This window comes from Rhinolophus sinicus, linkage group LG01, assembly GCF_036562045.2.
Source record: "Rhinolophus sinicus isolate RSC01 linkage group LG01, ASM3656204v1, whole genome shotgun sequence".
NCBI classification, from domain to species: Eukaryota; Metazoa; Chordata; class Mammalia; order Chiroptera; family Rhinolophidae; genus Rhinolophus; species Rhinolophus sinicus.
The window spans coordinates 146,064,273-146,088,713 of NC_133751.1; the positions used below are offsets into that span (position 1 = coordinate 146,064,273).

Here is a 24,441-nt window from a genome sequence, read left to right on the forward strand (position 1 = left end):
AGGGAAGAGTACCATTGGCACAAAGCCTGAAGCTAATACCCAGATGCATCTCATATAGTCTATGCACTGGCAGAAGACAGACTCTGAAATGGCTCTGGGCTAGCTAGGCATTGTTACATAAAGATAAAAAAAAATTACAGTGTCTTTAAAATAACATGTGAACTAACGAGTAGGAGAAGAACAACTAGTGTTGATTCTAAGAGGCAACACAGTTGTGTAGAGATGAGCATGGGTCCTGGAGCCAACTGCCTGGGTGTGGTGAGGGTTGGGAGAGGGGTGTGCCTGTTAACACATTTCCTCTAGGACACTGACCTGTGGCTTTCCACAATAGTTAGTGACCATTAGGGTCATCAAGAAAGCCTTTAAAAAAACATTTGGGGCCACACCTCAGGCTAACTAAATAAGAGTCTCTGGGAGTGGTCCTGGGTAGCCCTGCTTTAAATTTCCCCTGATGATTTGCAGTCTGGGTCAAGAGCCATTGATTTAGAAGAATGGATAGTTTGTAAATCTGGCAGATGCTCCTCTAGCTGAACTTCTAAGTCTTTAGACAGTGTTTCCACTGGAATAGTTCTATAAATATCATGAATACCCTTTTACATGAATCTTACTCCTGGACATCAGAAATAGTATATACAAATATATATGTTTGAGGCATAAATGACAAAAAAATTATGTATATTTAAAGTATACAATTTGATGACTTGATATACACACACATTGTGCAATTATTATAGTACCATAACAAAGCTAATTGACTCATCCATCACATGACATAGTTACCTGTTTCTCAATAGCCAAGATATGGAAATAACCTAAGTGTATAAAATGATATATATACAGAGTTTCCAGTCAAGATGGTAGAGTAGGTAAATGCTGTGCTTGCCTCCTCTCATGACCACATTGAAATTACAGCTAAACTACAGAACAATCAAACAACATGAAGTCTAGCTGAACCAAAGTCCTATCTCTAAGGACATACAGAATAAGCCACTCTGAGACTGGTAGGAGGGGCAGAGACATGGAATGAGCTGTTCCCACTGGCTGGGTGGTTAAAAATTGGGATGGATATCTTGGCTGTAGAGGTTACCCTGGAGGAATGAGGGGTCCAAACCCCACACCAGGCTCCCCAGCCCAGGGTTCTAGTGCCAGGGAGAGAAATCCCCATAACTTCTGGTTGTGAAAACCGGCATAGATTGTGGCTGAGTGAGATGGAGGGCGGCTGTAGTCCCAGGCATTCCTCTTAAAGGGCCCGTGAACAGACTTATTCACTGACAGACTCACTTGCTCTGAGCTCCAGTGTTGGGGCAGCAGCTCAAAAGGCACCAGGGAAATACGAGGAGAAACTGAAGTGGAAGGCTTAAGGCGAAGGGTGGAAGGGCAGCTTTCTCCCAGACAAAAGTGCTGACACAATCCTCTGTTTCTTTGTTGAGTCTTCCAGCCTCCCACCTCCTGGTGCAGACACAGGAAGCCACCATATCCGAGTCTCCATCAACTTGGCTAACACTGTTCATTTGCCCAGCCTTGGTGATCCCCTGAGATGGCACCCCACCCAACTTTTAGGCACACCCAAGCAGCTTTCAGGGATTTTTCCATATAAATATTATGTATTGGCTCATGCTGCAGCCGTTCCTAAAATCTTTCAAGGGTTCACAAACCCAAACAAGCAGCATCTGGCCTCATCATGTCCCATACCTCTGGCTGAGCATCCCTAAGCCTGGTGGGCCTAGCAACTGCTGGCCTCACTTCCACGTTTGGCCTCTTAACACATCTCCAAGTCCACAGGTGGCGGCCATCTGTGGATTGCTCTGTGGCTCCTGCCAGATGGCCCCAGACAGGACACAGGCTGCAGCTGAACTTGATCTGTAGTGGGTCCCCTCCCAGGAGGCTCCAGGGCTGAACAATCAGTGGCCAGCTTTGGACATAGCCAGAGCATCACCTGGCCACCTCAGAGGACAACACACCCAAAGGGCAGACTGAGCAGGCACCAGAGCCCTGCTAAAACAAGTCTTACTCTGTAGGGTTATCCCCTGTACAACTATTCATCCACTGTAGTCACAGCTAGTCTTCACAACCAATCAGCTCAAGGATTAAACCCTCCTATTGAAGTGCAAACCACAACCAAGGCCCAACTACAACAGGAGGGCACAAACAACCCACACAAGGGACACACCTGGAGCACCTGGCTCAGGTGACCAGGGAGACTGTATCACTGGGCCCCATAGCACACCTACTACATAAAGCCACTCTATTAAGACTGGGAGACATAGCAGCCATCCTAATACATAGAAACAAACACAGGGAAGCAGCCAAAATGGGGAGACAAAGAAATATGTCCCACATAAAAGAACAGAACAAAGTTCCACAAAAACTACCAAACAACATGAAAACAAGCAATCTATGAGGTGCAGAGTTCAAAACCCTAGCTATAAGCATGCTCAATGATCTCAGAGAGAACTTCAAAAGAGAGATAGGAAATAAAAATGGAGACAGGAAACAAAAAAGAACCTGTCAGAAATAAAGACTACAATAACAGAACTGAGGAATACAATGGGTTCTTGGCATCTGCAGTGGCGTGGTTGGACCTGGAGGATATTGTGCTGAGTGGAGTATGTCAGACAAAGAAAGACAGATGCAATGTGATTTCGCTTATATGTGGAATCTAAAGAAAATAAACAAACAAACAGAAACAGAGTCACAGATGCAGAGAACATTTTGATGGTTGCCAGATGGGAGGAGGGTTGGGGGATGAGAGAAAAAGGGGAAAGTGTTAAGAAGTACAAATCTGTAGTTACATTGTAGTCATGGGGATGTAGAGTATAGCATAAATAATATAGTCAATAATATGATAATAACTATATATAGTGCCAGGTAGGTTCTAGACTAATCAGAGGATCACTTTTATTAAATTATATAAACGTCTAACCACTAAAAATAAACAAAACTCCCCAAATAAAATAAAATGATGTATGTACAAAAATAAGCAAAAAACAAATAAAACCACCAAGAAATAAATGAATAACAAATACACAGCTGAGTGCCGTTCAGGTTAATTTTATCCAAATGTGATCACTTGACCAACCATTCACAGCAATATATGTATATTATTAAATATAATTTGCTATGTGAGCTCATTAACAGCTATGACCAGCTCTTCTATTCATGTTTCACTGCCAAATACCAACCAACTAGACAGTTGAAGTTTAATTATTGCTTAGTAAAGCTCAATGTTTGTTCCAAAATACACTAAATAACTTTTCCTAGCTTATTTTTATCTAGTTATAGAATGTCATTTAGTACTTAATATCCTGTAGGTGCTTTATAAGGGTTATAAATCAATTTCAACAATATAACAAAGTCAGTTTGAATTTTATTTCCTCCTTTCAAAAATATAGCTCTTAAAAATTTTTTTTTTCAATTATAGTTGACATTCAGTATTATATTAATTTCAGTTATACAGCATAGGGTTTAGACATTTATACAACTACAAAGTAATCTGCCTGATAAGTCTAGTACCCAACTGACACCACACATAGTTATTACAATGTTATCAAGTATATTCCCTATGCTGTATTTTACATGACCATTTTGAAACTGCCGATTTGTACTTCTTAATCCCTTCACCTTTTTCAACCACCCTCCATCCCCCCTCCAATCTGGTAACCATCCTTTGTTTTCTATTTCTATGAGAGTATTTAGCACAATATACTCTAGGTCCACCCATTTTGTCGCAAGTGGTAAGAGTTCATTATTTTTTATGGCTGAGTAATATTCCATTGTACACATGTACCACATCTTCTTTATCCAATTGTCTATTGATGGACACTTAGGTTGCTTCCATATCTTAGCTATTCTAAATAATGTTGTAATGAACATAGGGATGCATATATCTTTTCAAATTAGTGATTCCTTCAGATAAATACCCAGAAGTGTAATTGCTGGGTCATAAGGTAGTTCTACTTTTATTATTTGAGGAACTTCCATACTGTTTTCCATAGGGCGGCATCAATCTGCAACCCCATCAACAGTACATGAGGATTCCCTTTTCTCCACATCCTCGCCAACACTTGTTGTTTGTTGATTTACTGATGATAGCCATTCTGACAGGTGTGAGGTGATATCTCATTGTGGTTTGCATTTATCTGATTAGTGACATTGAACATCTTTGATATGTCTATTGGCCATCTGTATGTCCTCTTTGGAGAAACATCTATTCAGGTCCTCTGCCCATTTTTTAGTTAGATTGTTTTGTGTGTGTGTGTGTGTGTGTGTGTGTGTGTGTGTGTGTGTTTGGTGTTAAGTTGTATGAGTTTTTGATGTATTTTGGATATTAACACCTTGTTGGATGTATCATTGGCAAATATCTTCTCCCATTTAGTATCTTGTCAGAAATATATGGGAATCATTTTGCAGACCATTGCCAAAATCTATGGATGTCTGAGCGGGAAAAGTCATATTCACATGCATACCCCTGACTTTTAATATAATTTCACGAGTTCACACACCTTCCTCAGGCTGCCATAGTAGGACACCTGTGTCCCCCCATCAAAGACAACAGTTTTTGTTGGTGGCTCCTGCCATACCCGTCTTCTCTGGGTTTTTGTTGCCCACCTGCCAACCCCCTCAGATCAGGGCTGGTAGCAGCTGTTGCCAGTTGAACTATCCTTTGTTTTTCCCTAAATCCTGCTTACCCCTTTGTAAACAGTCCCTTCAGTAAGTCCTCTCAGCCCCACAAGTTAATTGTGCCATCTGGTTCCTGCTGGGAACCAGTAATACAGCCCCCAAAATACACTGGAGGGCCTAAAACCATTTTGTAAAACACTGACTTAAGAAACGGAAGCCATTCTATAGGAAGATATTTCAATTACATTTTTTTTTTTTTTTACTGCTAGCAGAAGTTAGTATTTTTCTTTTTAACTGGCAGAATACATTGAAAAAGATTGTATTCTTGTATTTAAAAATTCTCATGGAACTCTCCAGGGCTAGGAACTTGAGAAACATGGTATTTGATGTATTTTCCTAGCTGGCTGCGGGGCATCACATGTATGATAAAATTGAAAGCTTAAGTAAAAGACATAAATGGCCTCTATTACTTGCCTCCAAGCTACGTGTCCCATCATTCTGACATGGAAGGAAATTAAAATTGTCTGACACATACTGAGTTTCAGAAAGCCACCCCATTCCTTTATAGGATCCTGTGTGCCTCTAGATGTCTGTACCACAAATAGATTTTTCAAGGATTTCATCTACAATTTTCATCTCAAGATTAAAGCTAAGTAAACTAATCTTAGTTATTAGGATACCTCTTTGACTCTCTATAAAAAAAGAAAAAGAACTATATAAATATTTCTTTCCTCAGTCCACCAGGACTTTATCTTCTAAGAATCCAAAATAACTGCCAGTGGCACTGTAATCCAATGCCTCCTAAGATTAGTAACTGGAAATACTTACAATTCCAACCTGCTTCCCCTTTCACTCCTCATCAGTTTTCCATTTCTGATTTGCTTTTTCACTCCTTTTAAATAGATTGGCACTCAATCTAGAATCAATTTAACATTTATTTTTCTAAACTGAGCATAGCACATTTCGCTTGAGAACAAAAAGCCCACCGTTAAACCAGTTTTTTTTCCCCCGGTGAAACCTTAAACATGATTTACATATTACTTTTTATAAGTATAACATAGTTTAAGAAATCAGCACACAACCAAGAAATCATTATTATATATTCTGTAGAGGACAGTCAAAAATTATTCTACCTATAGGGGGTAGTTTAGGATAGTGTCTATTTTTTCTAAAAGGTTTTAGGGGAAAATCTGTTCCTCTCTATGGTAACTTAATCACTAGCTCAGTGAAGTAGTGTGTACATTCCAGAGTTAGAGAAATCATCTGAATAGTCTGATTTTGCCCCATCCCTTTTTAGAAAAGGAAGAACAGATTTTTAAAATATGGATTCTTTTCATTTTCACATCACCTTGTATTTTTATCTGAGCTCAAGGTCCTTTGCATTTGCAATTCCTCTGAACACTACAATCAAAAACCAAAAAAACAAACAAAATGATGAAGCAAACAAAATGTCACCTACGTCCCACCTACTCTGGGTGAATAATCAGCAATGGACACCAGTTCACTACTCAGACCTGTTTCTTACACTTCACGGTCCTACCTTCTGCTTCCTTCCACTGGGACTCACGAGGCCTCACCTGTTACAGAGCTGGTTCCATGATTAATGGATGGGTGCAATGCCATGGCCCACTCTGTAAACAAGCAAATGATACAACAAATACATGTTTAAAGGACCTGCTTTGTGCAAGTCACAATGCTAGGTGTTGTTTTGAACAATTTATAGCCTCCTAAATTTTAAGCACTAAGACACATGTGTGGATAACGCTAGTTCAAAGGATAATATGATAGCGTCTGAAGAAGAGGTAGAAATAAAAGTGTTTTGAAGAGTCAACAGAGGGAACGATCATAGGAAGGTGGAAGGAGTTGAAAGGGTTTCTTGAACAAGGTGGGTGTTTGAAACGAGCTTTATTTACAGGCCATGATTTTGAAGGAGACTCTCGGGAGGATGTGGCCATCAAAGGGAAAAAACATGAAGGAAGATAAAGGAGGAAAATATAGGACCTGTGACTAAAATAGAGAGGAATCCTATTTGGCTGGATCTGGAAAGGTAATTTGGCGTTCTAGTATGTGGGGCCCTAATAGTCACGTTAAGGAGATTGGACCTTATTCCTCCACAATGGGAAGTGGTTAAAAGGCATGGAGCAACATTGATCAGAATTTTGTTGGGAGTCAGTGGGAGGAGGGGAAGTAAGGAGATGCCTCCCAGTAACAAGACACTGTTCCTGCGTGTGACGACTGAGCCTTGACTGGCTACCGTTCACAGTGCTCCAGGTCAGGGGGAGGGCAGAAATGGCTTCAAGATAAGCTGAGGCCACCAAAGACATGATTTTCTTGTTAGAACTGTCAGCTCCCCGACTTGTGAAGGTCAGTGCCTTCAATTTTTCACCTAGTATGTTAAGCAGCTTACATATTTCAGAATAAAAATTCCCTTTCATGTGAAGATGATGTGTTTCCACAGTCTTTCCTTTGTTAAAAGGCTAAGGAAAGTTCAAAGATGACAGAGCCCGAGCCGTAGTGGTGGAAGAGAATGGCATTTAAAGGGCTGATGAGTGAAAGACGTCAGTGATGTTCACAGTTCTATGCAGATAAAACGCTTTATGGCTTTGTGACTAATAAAAAGTCAGCTTTCCCCCCAAAAGGGTATAAATATAAAGTTTAATTAAAAAGTAAAAGCTTAATGACATTGTGACACCTGCTGCATCATGGATGACCCTTGAGGACGTTATGGCACATGAAATAAAGCAGACACAAAAGGACAAACACTGTATGATCCTACTCATATGAGATCCCTAGAAGAGCGAAATTCATCGGAAAGAAAGTAGAATAGAGGTTTCCAGGGGCTGAGGGAAAGAAGGAAGAGTTAGTGTTTCATGGGGACAGCATTTCAGCTGGGATGTTCAAAAAGTTCTAGCGATGGATAGTGGTGACAGTGGCACCAAAATGTGGTTGAACCCAATGTCACTGAATTGTACACTCGAAAAAGGTTAAAATACTAAACGTTATTGCGTGTATATTGTGCTACAACAAAGAAGAGTAAAGGCTCAATGAGGTCGGTATAGTCATTTGTATAATACCCAATTCTAATTTACTAATTTTTGGAGAGTTCACACTGTGTAGCCTGATAGAATCAGGCCTGCTGGTTGGCATTTCTACATGGGCTTCTCTGCCCTACAGAAGGAGTGAAATGATCCAAGAAGTTTGCTCCGTGAGTGAGGACTCAGAGCCAAGCGGTTGGGTATGGTGATGGTTACCAGTAGAGAGACTGTTTTGCCTAATGTTCTCATCCTCAATATAGGAATATATTTGACAAGGAATCTTTGCATCAGCCAGTCCAGACACTCTTCCTCAAGACAGTGTAGTCAACCAAGGTTATTTTTCAAAGCACAGTTCATTAGAGTCAGGAATGCAGTGAGAAAATATGATTAACACATCAATAGCTATCAAAAAGAATGATTAAATCTCAAATATTCACTAGAGAAAAGAGAAGAATTGTGACACCAGGGAATATTTCTACAGCATCAAAGTCTGTGATTTTAAAATGAAATTTTCCTGCATCAATCCAATATGCAATGCCCTTGGTATAAATGCTTGGGTGTCTCAATGATAGTAGAAGGCAAATTAATAGGGCTATTTGTCTTTTCAGGTTGACATAGCACATATGGGACTCTCTAGGACTGAAATACACTACCAGAGAAGGAAAGTAACTGGTACAAAGTGGAAGAGGATAATAAGAAAAAAAAAGAAAGGAGATATTGAAAGGGAACGGAGACTAGTAAGGAAGGAAGACAGTTGTGAAATAATGTTATGAGAAAGAAGAAGTCCATTGGGGGTTGTGCAACATGGAGAGCTGACATACCCCAAAGCACTGGGAACATCTACCAAAGCTGCATGAAATATTTGTGGAACAGAATCAAAACGTGCTAATGAAAAAGAGGAAGCAAAGCCAGAGCAAGTACTGGATAACCTGGATGCTCGCGTTTGAAGCTCATGGAGACATGAGGCCTCAATTTGGTGAAGTGAGGTGTTGGGACTAAGATTCAACAGAAAAAAAATCTGCCCACCTGGTCTTCATGATTCCTCTTTGGAACTGGGGAAGAGGTCACTATGGCTATTAAAAAATGGAGGGGTGTGTGTATGTGCTTCATGAATTATGAAGCAAAGGTTTATTTGCTTAAAATGGCATTTAAAGATACCACCAGTGAATCTGGTGGTCTGTCTCTGTCTACGCAATCAGTAGGAAAGATAAACAGAATTCCCTGAGAAACCCAAATTCCATGCTTGATCTTTATTTAGGCTTACAGTTCACATTTTTATTATATTCCAGGAAACCCAATTTAAAACTAGAAACAGAACATTGTGATTAGGAAACAGAGGTGCTCGTGGCATTCCTGGCATAAGTAAATGCAAAATCACCTGGGGGAACACAAACACATCTAGGTGACAGGGGATTCTTACAAAATAATCAGCCTCACTGAAGAGGAGCTCATGAAAAAACATCACACAATAAGCAAGTAACAATTTTTGTGTGAGGCACAGTCAGTAGATACAAGGTATGAGAGGCTCAGATACAAGAACTTGCCTTAATAGAATGGGACTTGGACAGGGACTATCAAAGAAAATATCTTGCAAATGAGTAAAGCTATAACAGAAGTAGTTGAAACACAAGGATGAGAAATGCAAAAAGACAAGGCTACTTTGAATGATGTTGATGACCATAATAGTACAGCACTGGCCACTTGTTAAATGTTTTTGTAAATGCTTTGCAACTAGTAACTCATTTAATCCTCACAACAACCCTCTTATTGTGGTATGATGAGGTATTATTATTGCTCCATTTTATTAATGAGAAAACTGGGCCACAGAGAGGTTAACTAACTTGGTCCAGGTCACAGATCTAATAAGTGACAGAGCTGAGATTTGCACAAAGACAGTCTTTATCAAATGTCTTAGTCCACTTGGGCTGCTATAGCAAAACTCCATCGACTATGTGGTTTAGACAACAAACCTTTGTTTCTCACAGTTTTGCAGGCTGGGAAGACCAAGATGAAGGCGCTGACAGATTCAGTGTCTGGTGAGAACCAGTTTCCTGACTCACAGACAGCTGTCTTCTCACTGTTACCTCACATGGCAGAAGGGACAAGGTTGCTCTCTGGGGACTTTTGTTTTTTTTACAAGGGCACTAATCCCATTCATTTGAGCTCTACCTTTATGATCTAATCACCTCCTAGAAGCTCCACCTCATAATATCATCACACTGGGGGGTTAGGATTTCAACACATGAATTTTGGGGGGCACAAACTTTCAGTCTATAGCACCAGAGTACTGGGTTCTTAACCACTACACTCAACCATGAGCCAAACTTTATTTCCAATGACATTTCAAATATTTTCAATATTTGAAATAAAAATGAAAAAATTGGTAACTGTAAAGAACACTTGGTAGATGAGTTAAATAGCAGATTAAGCACAACTGAAGAATTAGTGACTATAAAATAGAACTGAATAAAAATATGAGAATACAGCACAGGAAGAAAAAGAGACTGAAAATATAAAAACAAGAGTAAGAAATGTAAAAAATAAAATGAAAAGCCCAACATATTTCTAAAAGAAGTTCCAGAAGGAGAGAATAGAGAGAACTATAAAGAGCAATAGTAAAAAATGTAATGACTAAGAAATTTCCAGAATTGGTACAAGATACGAGTATTCAAGAAACATGGTATAAATTAAGTTAAATCACATATGGAAATATTATAGTGAAACTATCAAAGAAAACCAAAAGAAAATGTTAAAAGCAAGCATAAAAAGAGAAAGAGGGATTCCCTACAAACAGCTAGATCAAAAGCACATATCTCAATAGCAGCCATAGAATCTAGAAGATTCTAGATTATCTAAAAGGTAGTATCTTCCGAGTCCTGATGGAAAAATATTGCCAACCTAGAATTTTATCCCAGGTAGAATATCATTCAGGAATGAAAACAACATAAAAACGTTTCTTAAAACAAAGGTAAAGAGAGTGCCCTTGCTATTCTTGCTAATAGAACAACTGATTGAAGAACATACTTCAGGGGGGGGAAATTGAACTCAGAAGGATGTGTAGGATGTAAGAAGAAAGGTGAGCAAAAAATTGGTAAACACTGACTGAAAAATAAATGTGGAGGGATTAAAAATCAATACTAGATAACATTAAAGATGGAAAAATGGAGTGTGGTCAGTTGAAGGGTCCTAAGGACCCATTATCACTGGGGAAGAAAGTAGAGGTTTGGAATAATGTTAAACTTTAAGTTATTTGTGTATTAATTATCTTTTCTTTTTACAACTTCCCTTTCCCCCCAGTTTTATGGAGATTGCATTAAAATATTAAGGGCTACCTTCAAAAGTATTGAAATTTAATGTTGAATGTTCACATAATTAGAGGGGGAAAATAAAATAAAGAAAAAGCTTCATTAATGTAGTAGAAAGGAAAAAGAGGAAAAACGAGAAAGATTAAAAGTGGCATAGTAAACAAGGACTAGACTGTAAGGTGACGTAAATAAATACACATGTACCAATAATCATAGTAAATATAAATTGGCTTAACTCATCAATTGAAAGACAGAGACATTAAAGAGAGATAAAAGAAATAGAGCAGACTTATATTTCCAAAAGGATGGAGAACTAGGTATTATAAAGATCCCTCTGCCACCCCAAAACACCCATATCTGGATAAATCACATAAAGATACTTTAAAAGGTCTTGTTAAGCTCCCGAGAAATTAGGGGAAACCCTTAAGAGACAGAAAAAGCAAAGAGGAAACCCACACCAGAGAGGTAGATGAACACAGAAACGAGTGCTGTTCTAGATCAGGGTCAGCAACCTATGTCCATAGCCTGGCAGCCAAACCCAGACCTGGCTTCCTGTTTGTTTCAAGTTTTATTGGAACCAGTCAGGCTCAGGGTTTACATCTTGTCTCTGGCTTTTTTTTGGCTACAACAGCAGAGTTGAGTAGTCATGACAGACATCATATGACCCACAAAGGTGAACATACTATCTAGCTCTTCATAGAAAAAGGCTGCTGATCCCTGCTCCAGGGCCCAGAGATACGGGATTAAATGGCTGCTAGGGTGGCAGAGGGGGAGACATAGAGACAGAAGGCCAGGCCTTTAGTTCTGTGCACAGTGAGGAAAATGAAATGGAGACTTCCCCAAATAGGGCACTTGAAATGGCTTTACTCTCTGTAAAAGAATGGGTTGAGGGAAAAATCTGACTCTTCACAAAGAGTAGGGATGGGGAAACCTGTAGGCCTGTGACCCTTCTGTAGATGGGGTTACTTGGAGTTTGGCAGTCCTTCCCTGGACGCATACTGCGCACCATAAAAGCAGCCTGCTGGCTCAGGAGTCCAGTTCCATAGGCCTTCGCTCAGCGCTTCCCAGCTGTGCTTTAAATGAGGTGTTACCAGCATGTCCTCTCTGTTATTTCTGTGCATTTGTTCACTCACTGTGGTAGATTCCTGTGTGGTCCAAGTTAACTCCCCAGGTAACTATTATTGTTGATGTTAGTGTTCTGCTTACAAAGTTGCATATGTTTGAAGTAATGTGTCTCTAACCCCAGCTTTCTTGTTTTTTGGTATTTTTAATGCACAATGTTACTGTGTGCGGGTTTTTTAATATATCCATACACCATTGTTCTTTTGGAAGACTTGAATGACGGTAGAAGAAACGTGCAAATTCAGATACTTCAGATTGAAATAATGTATTTCATTTAGTAAGGTATTTGAGTTTGTTTTTTTAGCACAATTATACTAAGAACTTTTTCCCCCCCAAATCTATATTTAAATGGCTCTGCGCCTGAAAATTGTCCTCGTTCCTGAGAGCTCTGCTTTGGCCTACGCATCTGCGTATAGGAAATTTGGGAAAGTGACTGAGTAATGACTGGAGGGTATGTGGTTGGACCACTGTTCAGGTCATGCTGGAGAAGAGATGGAAAAATAACAGATTAGGTTTAGTGCAGTGAATTCTTCATGTGCCCACCACAGTATTGTTCAATAATGAATAGTTCTCAGACGGTACTAATTGCCAGCTGCGGATGGATACTTTGGTGGTGGTATTTAGTACAAGTCAACGCCATCAAGAAGGGATGCACTTTTCATTTTCCCCTGGACCACCTCCCTGCAATCCTCCTCCCCAGCCCCAGTCAGTAGTCCTGGGGCGACTCTAAAAGAGGGGGGATAGTTTCAGCGGAGCCTGAGAGAGCTGGAGCCTGGCCTCTAGCGGGAGGAGGCACATGGATTCCCTCCTGGATGCAGGCAGTCTGGCTGACCGCTACCACACACCATGGCAGCTGCTGCCAAGGAGAATGGTGGCGGGTAGGAGACCTCTGTGGAAGAGTTGGCCTGTGGGCACATCTAGTATATTCGTTCTTTAGTTCTCTGATCATAATCCACTTCTATTCTCTAAGCTTTCAATAAATCTTGTCCATTATTACAGGCTGATCATAGCTATTAGTGTGTGGAATTAAGGAAATGCCCTGTTTTCATGCTTAGAGCAAAGCTGGGAGGGAAAACAGCAATTTGAGGCCAAATATGAGATGGCAAAAAATTATCTGAGGAGCCACAGGGATGTATAAGATGACAAGCTTCAAACAGGACACGTTTTTGTAATGTGTAGGCATTTCCAGAAATGTACAGAAGAGAAACAGGTGAAAATATTGAATGGTGGTTATGGCAAAACCAATCATGTATAAAAAGGAAGTGAGGCTTTATTTTATAGTCATTACTGGGACGGTATTTGGTGCATGACTCGATCTTGGAAAAGAATATTCAGTAGAATAGACCTTGGAAACAATGGCTTACAATTACTTACAGAAGTAATAGCCCTTCTGTAGGACTCACATTTTCCTATGTGCTTCATGATTGAAAGAAATTCAGCATCTACTACAGATAATGGGAGATAGTGGAGGGGTAGGAGGATTGCTAGAGAACTTTCTCCGCATTTCTTAAACTACACCATTATAATACATTGGAGTCCATAATCAGGTAAAAACCCGAAGAAGAATCACAATACCTGACTTGTTACTATGCCCCATCACTTTCTCTAGATGCCCAACATAGTTCTAGATACTCTTGACGAGGAGGATGGACAGACAGGCAAACCCTGAGACTAGCAGGCAGCAGACTTCAGGGGTCAGAGGCCATGTTACATGGCTTTAAATCTAGGTTCTTAGGAGCTGTGCAATACTGGGCAAGGTAAGTCCCCTTCCTGTTCCTTAGTTTCCCTAACCGTACAATAAGGCTAACAGTAGTGCCTGTCTCATAGTTGGAGGTTTCAGTGAGGGAACACAACCTCTGGTTCCTGGAATACCACAGTCAGCAAAACCATCACCAAGGAACAACAAAGAAGTAACCACAGACAGGATGTGGTGCAGCAGGCCAGGCCTGGGGCACAGGGTGACGTGCTGACAAAAGGAGCAGCAGTCTCAAGGGCTTGATGCAGAGGGATGGGGGCCATTCTTATCACTCCATGCATGGGAGCAGGATTGGTCACCGATTTCGGAAGAGCACTGAGTGTCCTGTTTGGGGTTCAGAAACACCCCATGTGGACAGTAGGAAGGAGAAGCTAGAGCCAGGCCAGTCATCACACCTTCATGCTAAGGAGAGGTATTCATCTTTTCATTTGCCCAAGGCTCCCTGGGTAGATAGACCTGCCCCCCAACACCTCTAAAGGAACTTTGCAAGAGGGAAAGGAATGAATGACTTCAGAGTTCAGTTTTTCTCTCGTAGTGATAAGGATCAGAGGCTCCACTACACCCACTTTCACATCACCTCACACCTGATGTATTCTAAGTAATCACACACGGTTTCCCCGATTTCCTGTTTTCCCAATACCATCTATCTTGTACCCTGCTCTCATATTAGCCTTCTGAAATCACTGTCTTTGTTTCTATGCCCAGAGAAGCTTTAACTATTTTGTGCTGCATACACGATAAAGTTCTAACATCTTAGGCTGCTCTTCAAGGGTCCGTCCACAGGCCTGTGTCTGAGAAGGGGGTTAGGATGGAGGACGATAAAAGTGAAACTCACAGATACAAATAGGCACTGCTTTCTATGTTTAACAAGCACCAAAGAATCATCTGAATAGTGTAGCATTTCTTCCCTCATGGTGACAGACCAAGGAAGTGTGACAATGGTCAGCAGCCTGCAGGGGTGAGAAATCTGCCAGGTCTGAACGAAAGGGCTCCAGGAAGTGTAGCTTCCCTCCTGGAAGCATCCCATCATCACCCAGGAAAAAACTGCCGCAACCCTGTGGGGCCTCTCAACAAGGCGCGTCCCTGAGAACAATCATCCCTGCCTCATGTTTGAGTTCTGAGTCCCAATATTCTTGCTGCATAATATTCTACAACCTTTCGTTTCTTTGCCTGCACAACAGGTTACGCAATTTCCTTTACGTCAACCCGTGTAGAGGACTAGGAGATTTTTCACTTCTCCACAGAGAGGTTTTCTGAGGGCAGTCTTGATCATGGCCAACCACAGAAGCCCTCTGCAATGGTGTCCCGGTTTCATGTTTTAACTTCAGACATATTTATATGCCACACAATAAGTCTAGCACAAAACTCCCTCCACTCTTTGACACAAACCTTTGGACCCATTCAAACTGGTCTACCTTTTCTGTCCCCCTCACTTCCTAGTTCTTTCTTATCTCTATACATAAGGTGGACAGGGACAGGAGAGAAGGCGGGAAGGAAGAACACACGAGCTGTTCCAATGCCCCAAGAAGCTGAGGAGATGGATCATAACCCCTCAGGGAAACAAATAGGACAAGAGGTGTCTTGCTCTGTAGTTCTCTGATATCTACTGCCATTTACTTGTATGTTTTCTTAAATATGTATGTGAAATGTTTTATCTCTTCAGCCAAATTCTGAACATGTTTTATGAAGAGAATTTATTTTAAACTATGTCTTTCTACCTTGTATATTTCTCCTTATTCAAAGTAGCTATAAATAATGATTGGTTGAGTATCCTATATACAGGCAAATTCATTTAGTTCACCTATCCATCCATTAATCCATCCATTCATTGGGTCAAAAAGCCTTTATTGGCTGATCCACCTCATACCTCTGTGAGGTGTTGCCCATCACAGAGCATATTTTATGCAGGTTCTGGAACTCTTAGATTCCATAACATCTGATATACAGCACCTTATAAAATATTCAGCTTTAAAGGTCTTTATTATAAAACTAATACTGGCTTGTGGGAAACATCAAAACAGTACAGAAGGGAATCAAGGGAAAAGTAGCACTTGCCTGTTCACCCCTCCACCAAAATGTCCCACTCTGATTACCCAAAAGTAACAGTTGCTGACAGTTTCTTACATATCCTTCCAGAAATTTGCATTATTTATTATATAAACAGGATTATTATGTAAGTATTCTTCTGTTGTTGCTCTCAACCCTCACCTATACAATGTATCTTGGTTTTCTTTTCATATTAGCCCACGTAACTATCCTTTTTCTTTTCTTTTTTGGTAACAGCTTTAATGAGACATAATTCACACACCACACAATTTACTCAAAGTATATAATTCAATGGTTTTTAGAATATTCAGAGAGTTGTGCAACCATCACCACAATCCTCATTCTTTTTAATGGTTGCAGAGACTATCTTATGTCATAATTTCAGTAAATATTTGTTGAATTGAATTAAACCATACATTTGGACTGAGAAAGTGGGGGGGGGGGGGAGCAAATTATCTAGAAACATTAAAATAAAGAAGCTCCGAGGCTTTCACTTTTAAGTCAGTTTAAGTATGTCATATTGATATAACAACACGGATGAGAAAATATTCTCTTCACATTTCCTGAATCTTTACTTTCCAGATAGCAGGGTCCTAATCCAAATTGACATAAATTCACATTGCGATGTGCTGGATTTCCCTTAGCAAGTCAAGTATTTTCACTTCCAAGTAAAGTTTTATTTCATTTTAGTAAGTTTAAAAATAAATATTACTTTTAATAATCATCTCAATTTAGTTTATAACATTTCAATAGTAACAGGACATTTTGTGAAGCATTTGTTTTAAATATACTGTGAAGGTAAGCATTTTAAATTAATACAATATTTATAAAATGTCTAAAGAAATGTAAGCAAATTGTTTTTGAAATTGTTTATAAACATTAGGAGTTTTAAACATATGTGGTGCTAAGTAATATTGACATGTCTGGGAAAATGTGCAAAACAGAAGGAAAATAATGCAACCACTCTTCCCCACACTTACATTCTCACATATAAAATAATAAACTCTCTGAAGAAAAAAGGTATTTGGTAAAATTACTAAGGCCTACAGTGACATTAGAAATGTGTATTTAAATATAAACCTGAATCAATTTAAGCAGTGCAAAAAGTTAGACTCTGAAAGTAAGAAAGAAAAAGAACACAGGCACTTAGTGTAAAAAGAGAAATTACTGTCGAGGTTGGAAAACATCTTTCTAGAGTTTTAAAAAATATGATGAGAACAGGACAGTTTTGATGCCCCATTCCTCCCTAATGACTAAGACTTTATTTCAGTAGAGGTCATGCAGCTTGTGAATTCTATTAATTAATATTATGATAATCCCGTGCTGCATTGAGTCTCAAAGCGAAATATTCACTCTTCCTAAATGCTCAATACCTACATTCCTAAACACTTTCCCCCTGGGGACCCTGGCAGTAATCTATCAAGCGTTCATCCTCAAATGCATCAGCAAGCATACAACCATTTTCCAAAACAAATTGATGTCAGAAACAGTAGAACACTCAGACCCCTTTTTCTTTTTCAGTCAAACTTCACCATTTCTGGGGTTTGATGGAGTTCTTAAAAAGTTTGTATTTTAGATTCTCCTCATAAATTTTCCAGGCAAAGTGTTGGTTTTAAGTCTTTAATTTTCCCAAGTTCCCTTAAAAATATCTTTTACCTTCAAAATGATTTCATATTTTACCTCTGTGTCCTAGGTTTAAAATCTAGCATGGCTGAAGAGAGAATGGAGCTGTTTTAACGAGGGCAAAATAAAACCCAAGAAAATGGGGGGCCCCATAAAAAATAACCAAATATATGCCAGGTAGGAAGCCACACCCTTTTCATGATTTAAAAAAAAATGTTATATAGGACTTTGCATATGGACAAGTGGGCTGAACTTTTTGAGGAGAAAGTAATTTTTAGTTGGTCCTTCCATAGAGTGGATATTACAGCTATAAAAAAAGAGCATTTAGCAATTAAGATGATGTTTTAAAAATGGAAATGTTCTCTTCTTCCTACTTTCTGAAGAGAGTAGCAAACAATGCAACCCACCGAAGTTAGTTTAAATAGGAAAGCAATTTATTAAAGGGCATTACGTAGTTCCTAGAATTTTGGGGGGCACCAGAGAGTCTGTGTTTGAGGCTACCAACTAGGGAAGATGGTCAGCCATCGCAAGGAGACTGCCTCCCTGAATTCCCACTACTACTCTGCTAGTCCCATGTACCTTTGCCTGTATCACCAACCCTGAGTGCTAGATGCTAAAGCTATGCAAGTTTTATCCCCCGAAGCTTTTATCCTCCATTGCCACCCTTACCAGAAAATGGGTTCTTGCCTTCTCATATACTAGCTCTCTTATGAAAATAATCTCAAATCGGTGCATTTGATTGGCAGAGAATATACAATGAAAGACTGGAGAAATTGAGTATCTAGTTTCTGATGTGGGAGATGGATGCATAACGTGAGATAGTCTCCATATATGAGGATGGTGTGGCTGGGAAGCCACAAAGCACAGCAAGTATTTTCCATTGGCAGTATGGTTCCAGTATAGAAGACAGAAAGCTGATAGGCTTAGATAGATCAGATGTTACAAATAAGGGGTGAGGTATAATAAGTGACTTGAAGATTTCAGGTTTGCATCATGTGGTGGATGGTGGTTCCATTACTGAGATGAGGGAGGAGCATGTTCAGTGCAAAAAAGGCAGTTAGGATCAAGAATTAAGTTTGAACAGGTTCTGAGGAAATGACAGCAGAAGTGACATAATAATTGAATCTCTTCATACTGGTATCTAAAAGAAAACAAAGAAAAGAGACAAGACAACACCACCAAAAACTCATGGGAATACTCTTCAGTAGTTGGTGACAAGGTATCCCCATACACAAACAAATATAAATGGGTAAAGAGTAACCACTGACAAATAAGACCTGATTATACCAACATCTTTGTAGGACAATGGCAAGTGAAGTGCATCAGATGGATCTGAGAAACCTAAAAAGAGTCAAGACGTCCTCACTGGAAGCTGTTTCAGCTGGAACTGAGAATTTTACGCTCTCTAACAGTGAACGAGTACAAAGAGTTCGCAGTAACGTCTGAAGGGGCCAGAGAAGTCTGGTCCCCAAATTCCCAGCCTAAGTAGTCAAAACTTACTTCTAGGATAAAGCCCCACAATGATCAGAAATTGCTGCAAGGAGAATCCAATTGAGCAGCACAGGAACAGCAGAGTTAAGGGAAGTGGCAGACCCAGGTAAAAGTAGTGGAGGCCATATCTGCAGAAAATAAGCTGCCAAATTGTTTGAACCCTGCACAAATATAACAAAAGAGAGAACTCATGAGCTATAAAGTTATAGGAACTATCTCGAGCAACAAATGCTCCTAAAAGTTAAGGCAAATTAATTTCAAGGATAAATGAGCAAAGAAAAAAATCAGATCTGTATGTTAACATGAAAAAACAGATTAAGAAGCATAATAACATCCCTATAGATAAGGAATGAATGCCAGAGAGACATTACCACAACATAGATTAAAATTATAATCTGAAAGTTAAAAAATATGAAAATGATACAAGATATGAAAAAAACATTAATCAGAATCAGGAAAACTCAGAAATTAGGTGATATAATCTCAGGAAAAAATTGTAAATAAAAGAAAAACATTTCAGAATTGAAAGTAAACTAAAAAAAATGAAATGAATAAAAATATAACAGATAAGGCCTTAAGGTAAATAGAAGCTAAGAAATACAAAAAAAAAGAAAAATTTTAAATAAAAAACAAAGATCCACAATGAAGAATTTTCTATTTTTTTAAGAAAATGAAATTACATTCTTCAAAAATGTTGGTGTCATCCTCAACAAAATACTAGCAAACTTGAATTTGGCAGCACAGTAAAAAGATTCTATACCACGAACATGTGGTATTTATTCCTGGAATGCAAGGGCGGTTCAACATGAAAATCAATTTATGCAATACATCACATTAACAAAATGAAGGAAGAAAAACTACACGATCATCACAATTGATGCAGAAAAGGCATGTTTTCCACTAGAGTCTCCAGATGGGAATGCAGCCCCATCAACATCTAGATTTTAGCCCAGTGAGACACAATTCAGACTTCTGACCTTCAGAACAATCAGACAATAAGTTTGCATTGTCTTAATTAATTAAGACTTAATTAAGCCATTAAGTTTGTAGTAATTTGTTACAGCAGTGATATAAAATACAAATTTCAAGCAAGAACCATATGGTAGAGCCCAGTCAACCCACAAAACTATAAGAGATGGTAGAAAATTGTAGTTTTGAACGATTAAGTTTTGTTAAAAAGCAATAAACAACTGGAATAGCAAGGAAGTTATCAAATAAAGCTATTAGGTTGGCTTAAAAGAATCCATGAACCAAACTAAAAAGGCTTCCTCTGGGAAAGGAAGGGATCATTTGAGCAGCAATAAGGATAATACTTTAATAGACTGAAACATCAAATACCTTTAAATCCATGACTTCATAAAAATAGAACAAAACTTATTACCTTTGGAGGATATTAGAAAACCAACTAATTATTTAGAAAACTGATAATTGAAGAAAATAAAAAGACTTAAACACTTAGCATACCTTTCTTATTCTGCTAAATACTAGAAGAGGGAAATTTTTCTTTACGTAAGGTTTCCAGCTTATCAAGGAGTGATTGAATTATAATACTTCTATCATGCAATCTGTAATTAATTAATGGAGCTAGGCTCTGAGAATTAGTATTAGCTAAAATATCAAAACAAGGCCCAAACAGATAACGTATGAATCCTGATGGGTGAACATAACACCATAATTAAGTTGTCTTAACAAAAAACACCCAAATCTGATATCTGATAAAGCTTCTAAATTTAACTATCAATTTATAGCAAACTCAGAGGAACATATTAAATTATATCAACAGGATACAGTCAGAAAATCCAAATTAGGAAATTCTACATGTAAATTTCTTCAACAAATACATTTCAAGAGAAAAAAAAGGAGGAAGGGGGAGGCCTGTAAATTAAAAGACACACAAAAGACATAATTTAAAAGCTAAAACTAAAGTACAGTCTTTAAGAATCTTCCCTTGGGCAACTCAACAATAAAGAAGGTTAAAGCTGAAAGGTCCAATCCTGGAGCTCTCTAATACTTAGAGATCAATAGAGATGGGGGAGTCAGCAAAGGAGACTGAGGAGAGAATAAAGCAGGAGGTAAAGTAGATGGGTGTCATAGAAGCCAACAGAAGAATATGTTCTAAGACTGGGTCATTGTTAACTGAGTTAAATGTTGCTTTGAAGTCAGTAAGATGAAGACTGAAAATGGTCACCGAGATTGTCAATATGGAGTTCATTGGTGACCTTGCTAAGAGCAGGGTCAGTGGAGGTTGAAGGCAAAGCTAAATGAGAATGAGTGACAGTAACTGGAAAGTGAGAAGACATCACATATCTACAGGCAACTCTTTTAAGAAGTTTACCTAGAGCTGGCCCGCTGACTCAGGCAGTTGGAGCTCCATGCTCCTATCTCCGAAGGCTGCCAGTTCGATTCCCGCAGGGGCCAGTGGGCTCTCAACCACAAGGTTGCCGGCTTGACTCCCTCAAGGAATGGTGGGCTGTGCCCCCTGCAACTAGCAACGGCAACTGGACCTGGAGCTGAGCTGCACTCTCCACAACTAAGACTGAAAGGACAACAACTTGAAGCTGAACGGCACCCTCCACAACTAAGATTGAAAGGACAACAACTTGACTTAGAAAAAAAAAGTCCTGGAGGTACACACTGTTCCCCAATAAAGTCCTGTTGCCCTTCCCCAATAAAATCTTTTAAAAAAAAAGTTTACCTAAGAAGAGGAGCAGAGAAATAGCCTGGTAGCTAGAGGAGAATGTTTGGTTAAGGGAGAACTTGAAGATATAGGACAGAAAGAGCATAACCGAAAAAGAGAAATTCTGATGGAGTCGCAGGGGATGAAACCCAAAACACACATGAAAGGTTGGTGTTTGATAGAGAGAGTTGCTCCCACTGCTAGACACTGCTAGAGAAAGCAAAAGGAAAATGCATACTTGGGTATGTTTGAGGATATGTTGGTGGGAACCTCAGGGACTTCCTACCAGGTAGATTGATTATATTGTTTCCATTCAGTTTGAGACAAGACCATCATCCGCAAAGATGTGGAATTGAATCAGGCTATACCATTTATTAACCATTGGATTAAGAGCAGTCGTGTCCAATTTCTTTCATTGGAGGTTTTAACTGGTATGTCCATCTTTTTATATGTTTATCAGCCATTTGTATTTCAGATTTATTTTAGTTTGTTTCGTTAAAAATGCTGATCAGGACTCACTAGATTGATTTAATGAATTACAGTTTGAAAAACAACTGATTTAGGCCATATTAGATTACCTTTTTCAACCTAGTTCCTATTATGTGAAATGAAAATCTCATAAGATTTTTATGATGGTCAAATAAGACAATATATGTAAAGTACGTATACTTGGTGCTGAGCACACAGTCTGTGCTCAATGAATGGTATCTATTATTAATACTATTTTTAAAAAGAAAGAAAATGAATAAGGGCACAGGTAACAGCTACACTGCTGGCCAATCCCAACTAAATGTTTCTATCAGAACCATAAGTACAACTCTGTGGTTCTCAAAATGGTATCACGACCTCCTCCTGTGCATCACCAGCTACGTGGATTTGTGTGGTTCATTAGAAAGAAAAAAAAAAAACTATGCTTGAGTTTTATTAGAAACATCTCCTTCCTATAAAATCTAGATATTTGATAGGTAATGTAGACATTTTGATAGCACTCTAATTATAAATTTTAAAATATTCTTTCTAAACAAACATACACACTGTTTTCCAAGCCAAAACATATTCCCATGCTTAAAATGCTATTTCTAATTTCTAATTTATTCTTATGGGCTAATTTGCAAAATGAAATTGTTTGGATGATTGGTTTGCAATAAACATGGTGTACCAAATTGATTTCTAAATTTAGAAAAAGGTTGAGTCTCCTCTTATAATAATTAAGAAATAATTGAAATATTAATGATAATGAAGCTTTTATAATTAAAAAGTCAAATTCTGAAATAACAGGCAGAAATGAATGCTGGCTGGTGACAGCAACATAAATTATAATTCTCACAAATGGTTGTTTTGAGCTCTTTTCCATGGGGTAATGTAACATCCAAAACACAATTTACTAAATAATAATATATGTACCATATGTGTCATAATTAATTTTCATAGTCTTGGAGAATTTAGTATTATTAAACATAACAAAGATATTCAAAATAATACATAAAATTCTAAGAATCATAAAACAAAAGCAAAGTTGTTTTAATAGATGCCATGATTTCTATGTCTAGTATTTTTTTAAAATTTAAAAACTAGAAATTATTGTTATACATATAAATGTATTCAGAAAACATCTTATTTATGTCTAATAGGATTTGAGGATGAACTCTAGATTTTAAATACAGTAGACTCCATGTCTTTTCTTGGATGTTTTGGAGGACTAATTTTTGGTAGTATCTCTTTGGCATAAAAGGTTTTATGAAGTCCAGCTTCTCGAAGTGCTAACTCAAAACGAAGTCTAGGGTCAGAAATTATCTGTAGAAATAAAATACAATTTAAATAAATAGCAATTCATTGAACTAAAGTAAATTTTATCATTTAGCTCCATATATCCCCAGGCTGCATAATTGTTATTTCTGGATAGATGACTAGATGACAATAAATTTTGTATATACAGTGACCATATTCTGGTTATTTTTACTGAAAATGTCCAAAACCTGTTTGACATTATCACTTTCCAGTGTATCAGTAGTTTCCAATATAAGATGTATAGAATATTGCATACTAGTCAAAATAAAACACATTAAAATGACTAACAGATGAGGTGAAAGAAGCTTACTTTCATTACTATCATTGATTCATTATTTACTGATAGCTGGAATTAGAAAATACAGACAACCATTGATTAAAATAAAATAAATCTAAATTGCAACCTTGTGCATGTCTTTAAATAAACATTTAAATTTCTCCATCACTTGGCAATATGTAAATTAAGTTTGAACACATGGCCATTACTTGAAAAACAAAATCAATAGGACTTTTCTTCCAAGGCCGGATTTCTATTTCAAGCAGAACTAGAAAATGCTTCCATCAATCTGCTTCTAAGTGGGACTAGACATATGAGTAGTTCAATTTCTGTTTTCATTTATAGCTGATTGGACCTTATTCCTTCTCCTATGACTATTAAATGTCAACAGTGCTGTTTGCAATGATAAGAAGGTAGCCACGTATGGATTTCAGCTAATGAAGCATTTTACATGGACTTGAAGTCCACTTAGAAGATTGAAAGCAGCCCCTCATTCAAGGAGCTGTTTGAGAGGGGTAACAAGATTGTACACAGATATATACTTTTTTTTGGTAACGTATGACTGCTATCCCAAGAGTAGGTACATCCTCTGGTCTCAGGTAAAGGGGAGCACTTGAGCTAACTGTAAAGTCCAACTTATTCTTCTATAAAGCAAAGGAGAGAAGAAGAGAGATTGAGCAAGAAAGGAAGGCACGTGCAAA

General features: G+C 38.4%; 1 protein-coding gene across 11 annotated transcripts in view; it reads right to left on the reverse strand.

Moving 5' to 3' along the window:
• Positions 1 to 24,441, reverse strand: part of CCDC148 (coiled-coil domain containing 148) — a 290,765-nt gene that overhangs the window by 43,763 nt on the left and 222,561 nt on the right. For 5 of the 11 annotated variants that reach the window (XM_019727195.2, XM_074336739.1, XM_074336744.1 and 2 more), the window contains one exon: positions 15,802 to 23,469. The exons of 2 other annotated variants lie outside the window; for them this stretch is intronic. In XM_019727195.2, the coding sequence (XP_019582754.2) occupies positions 23,323 to 23,469 (147 nt within the window). In that variant the 3' untranslated portion in view covers positions 15,802 to 23,322. Of the gene's footprint in view, positions 1 to 15,799; positions 23,470 to 24,441 lie in introns of those variants that run through there. 4 more of the 11 variants (XM_074336768.1, XM_074336774.1, XM_074336757.1 and 1 more) reach the window with 1 other exon arrangement.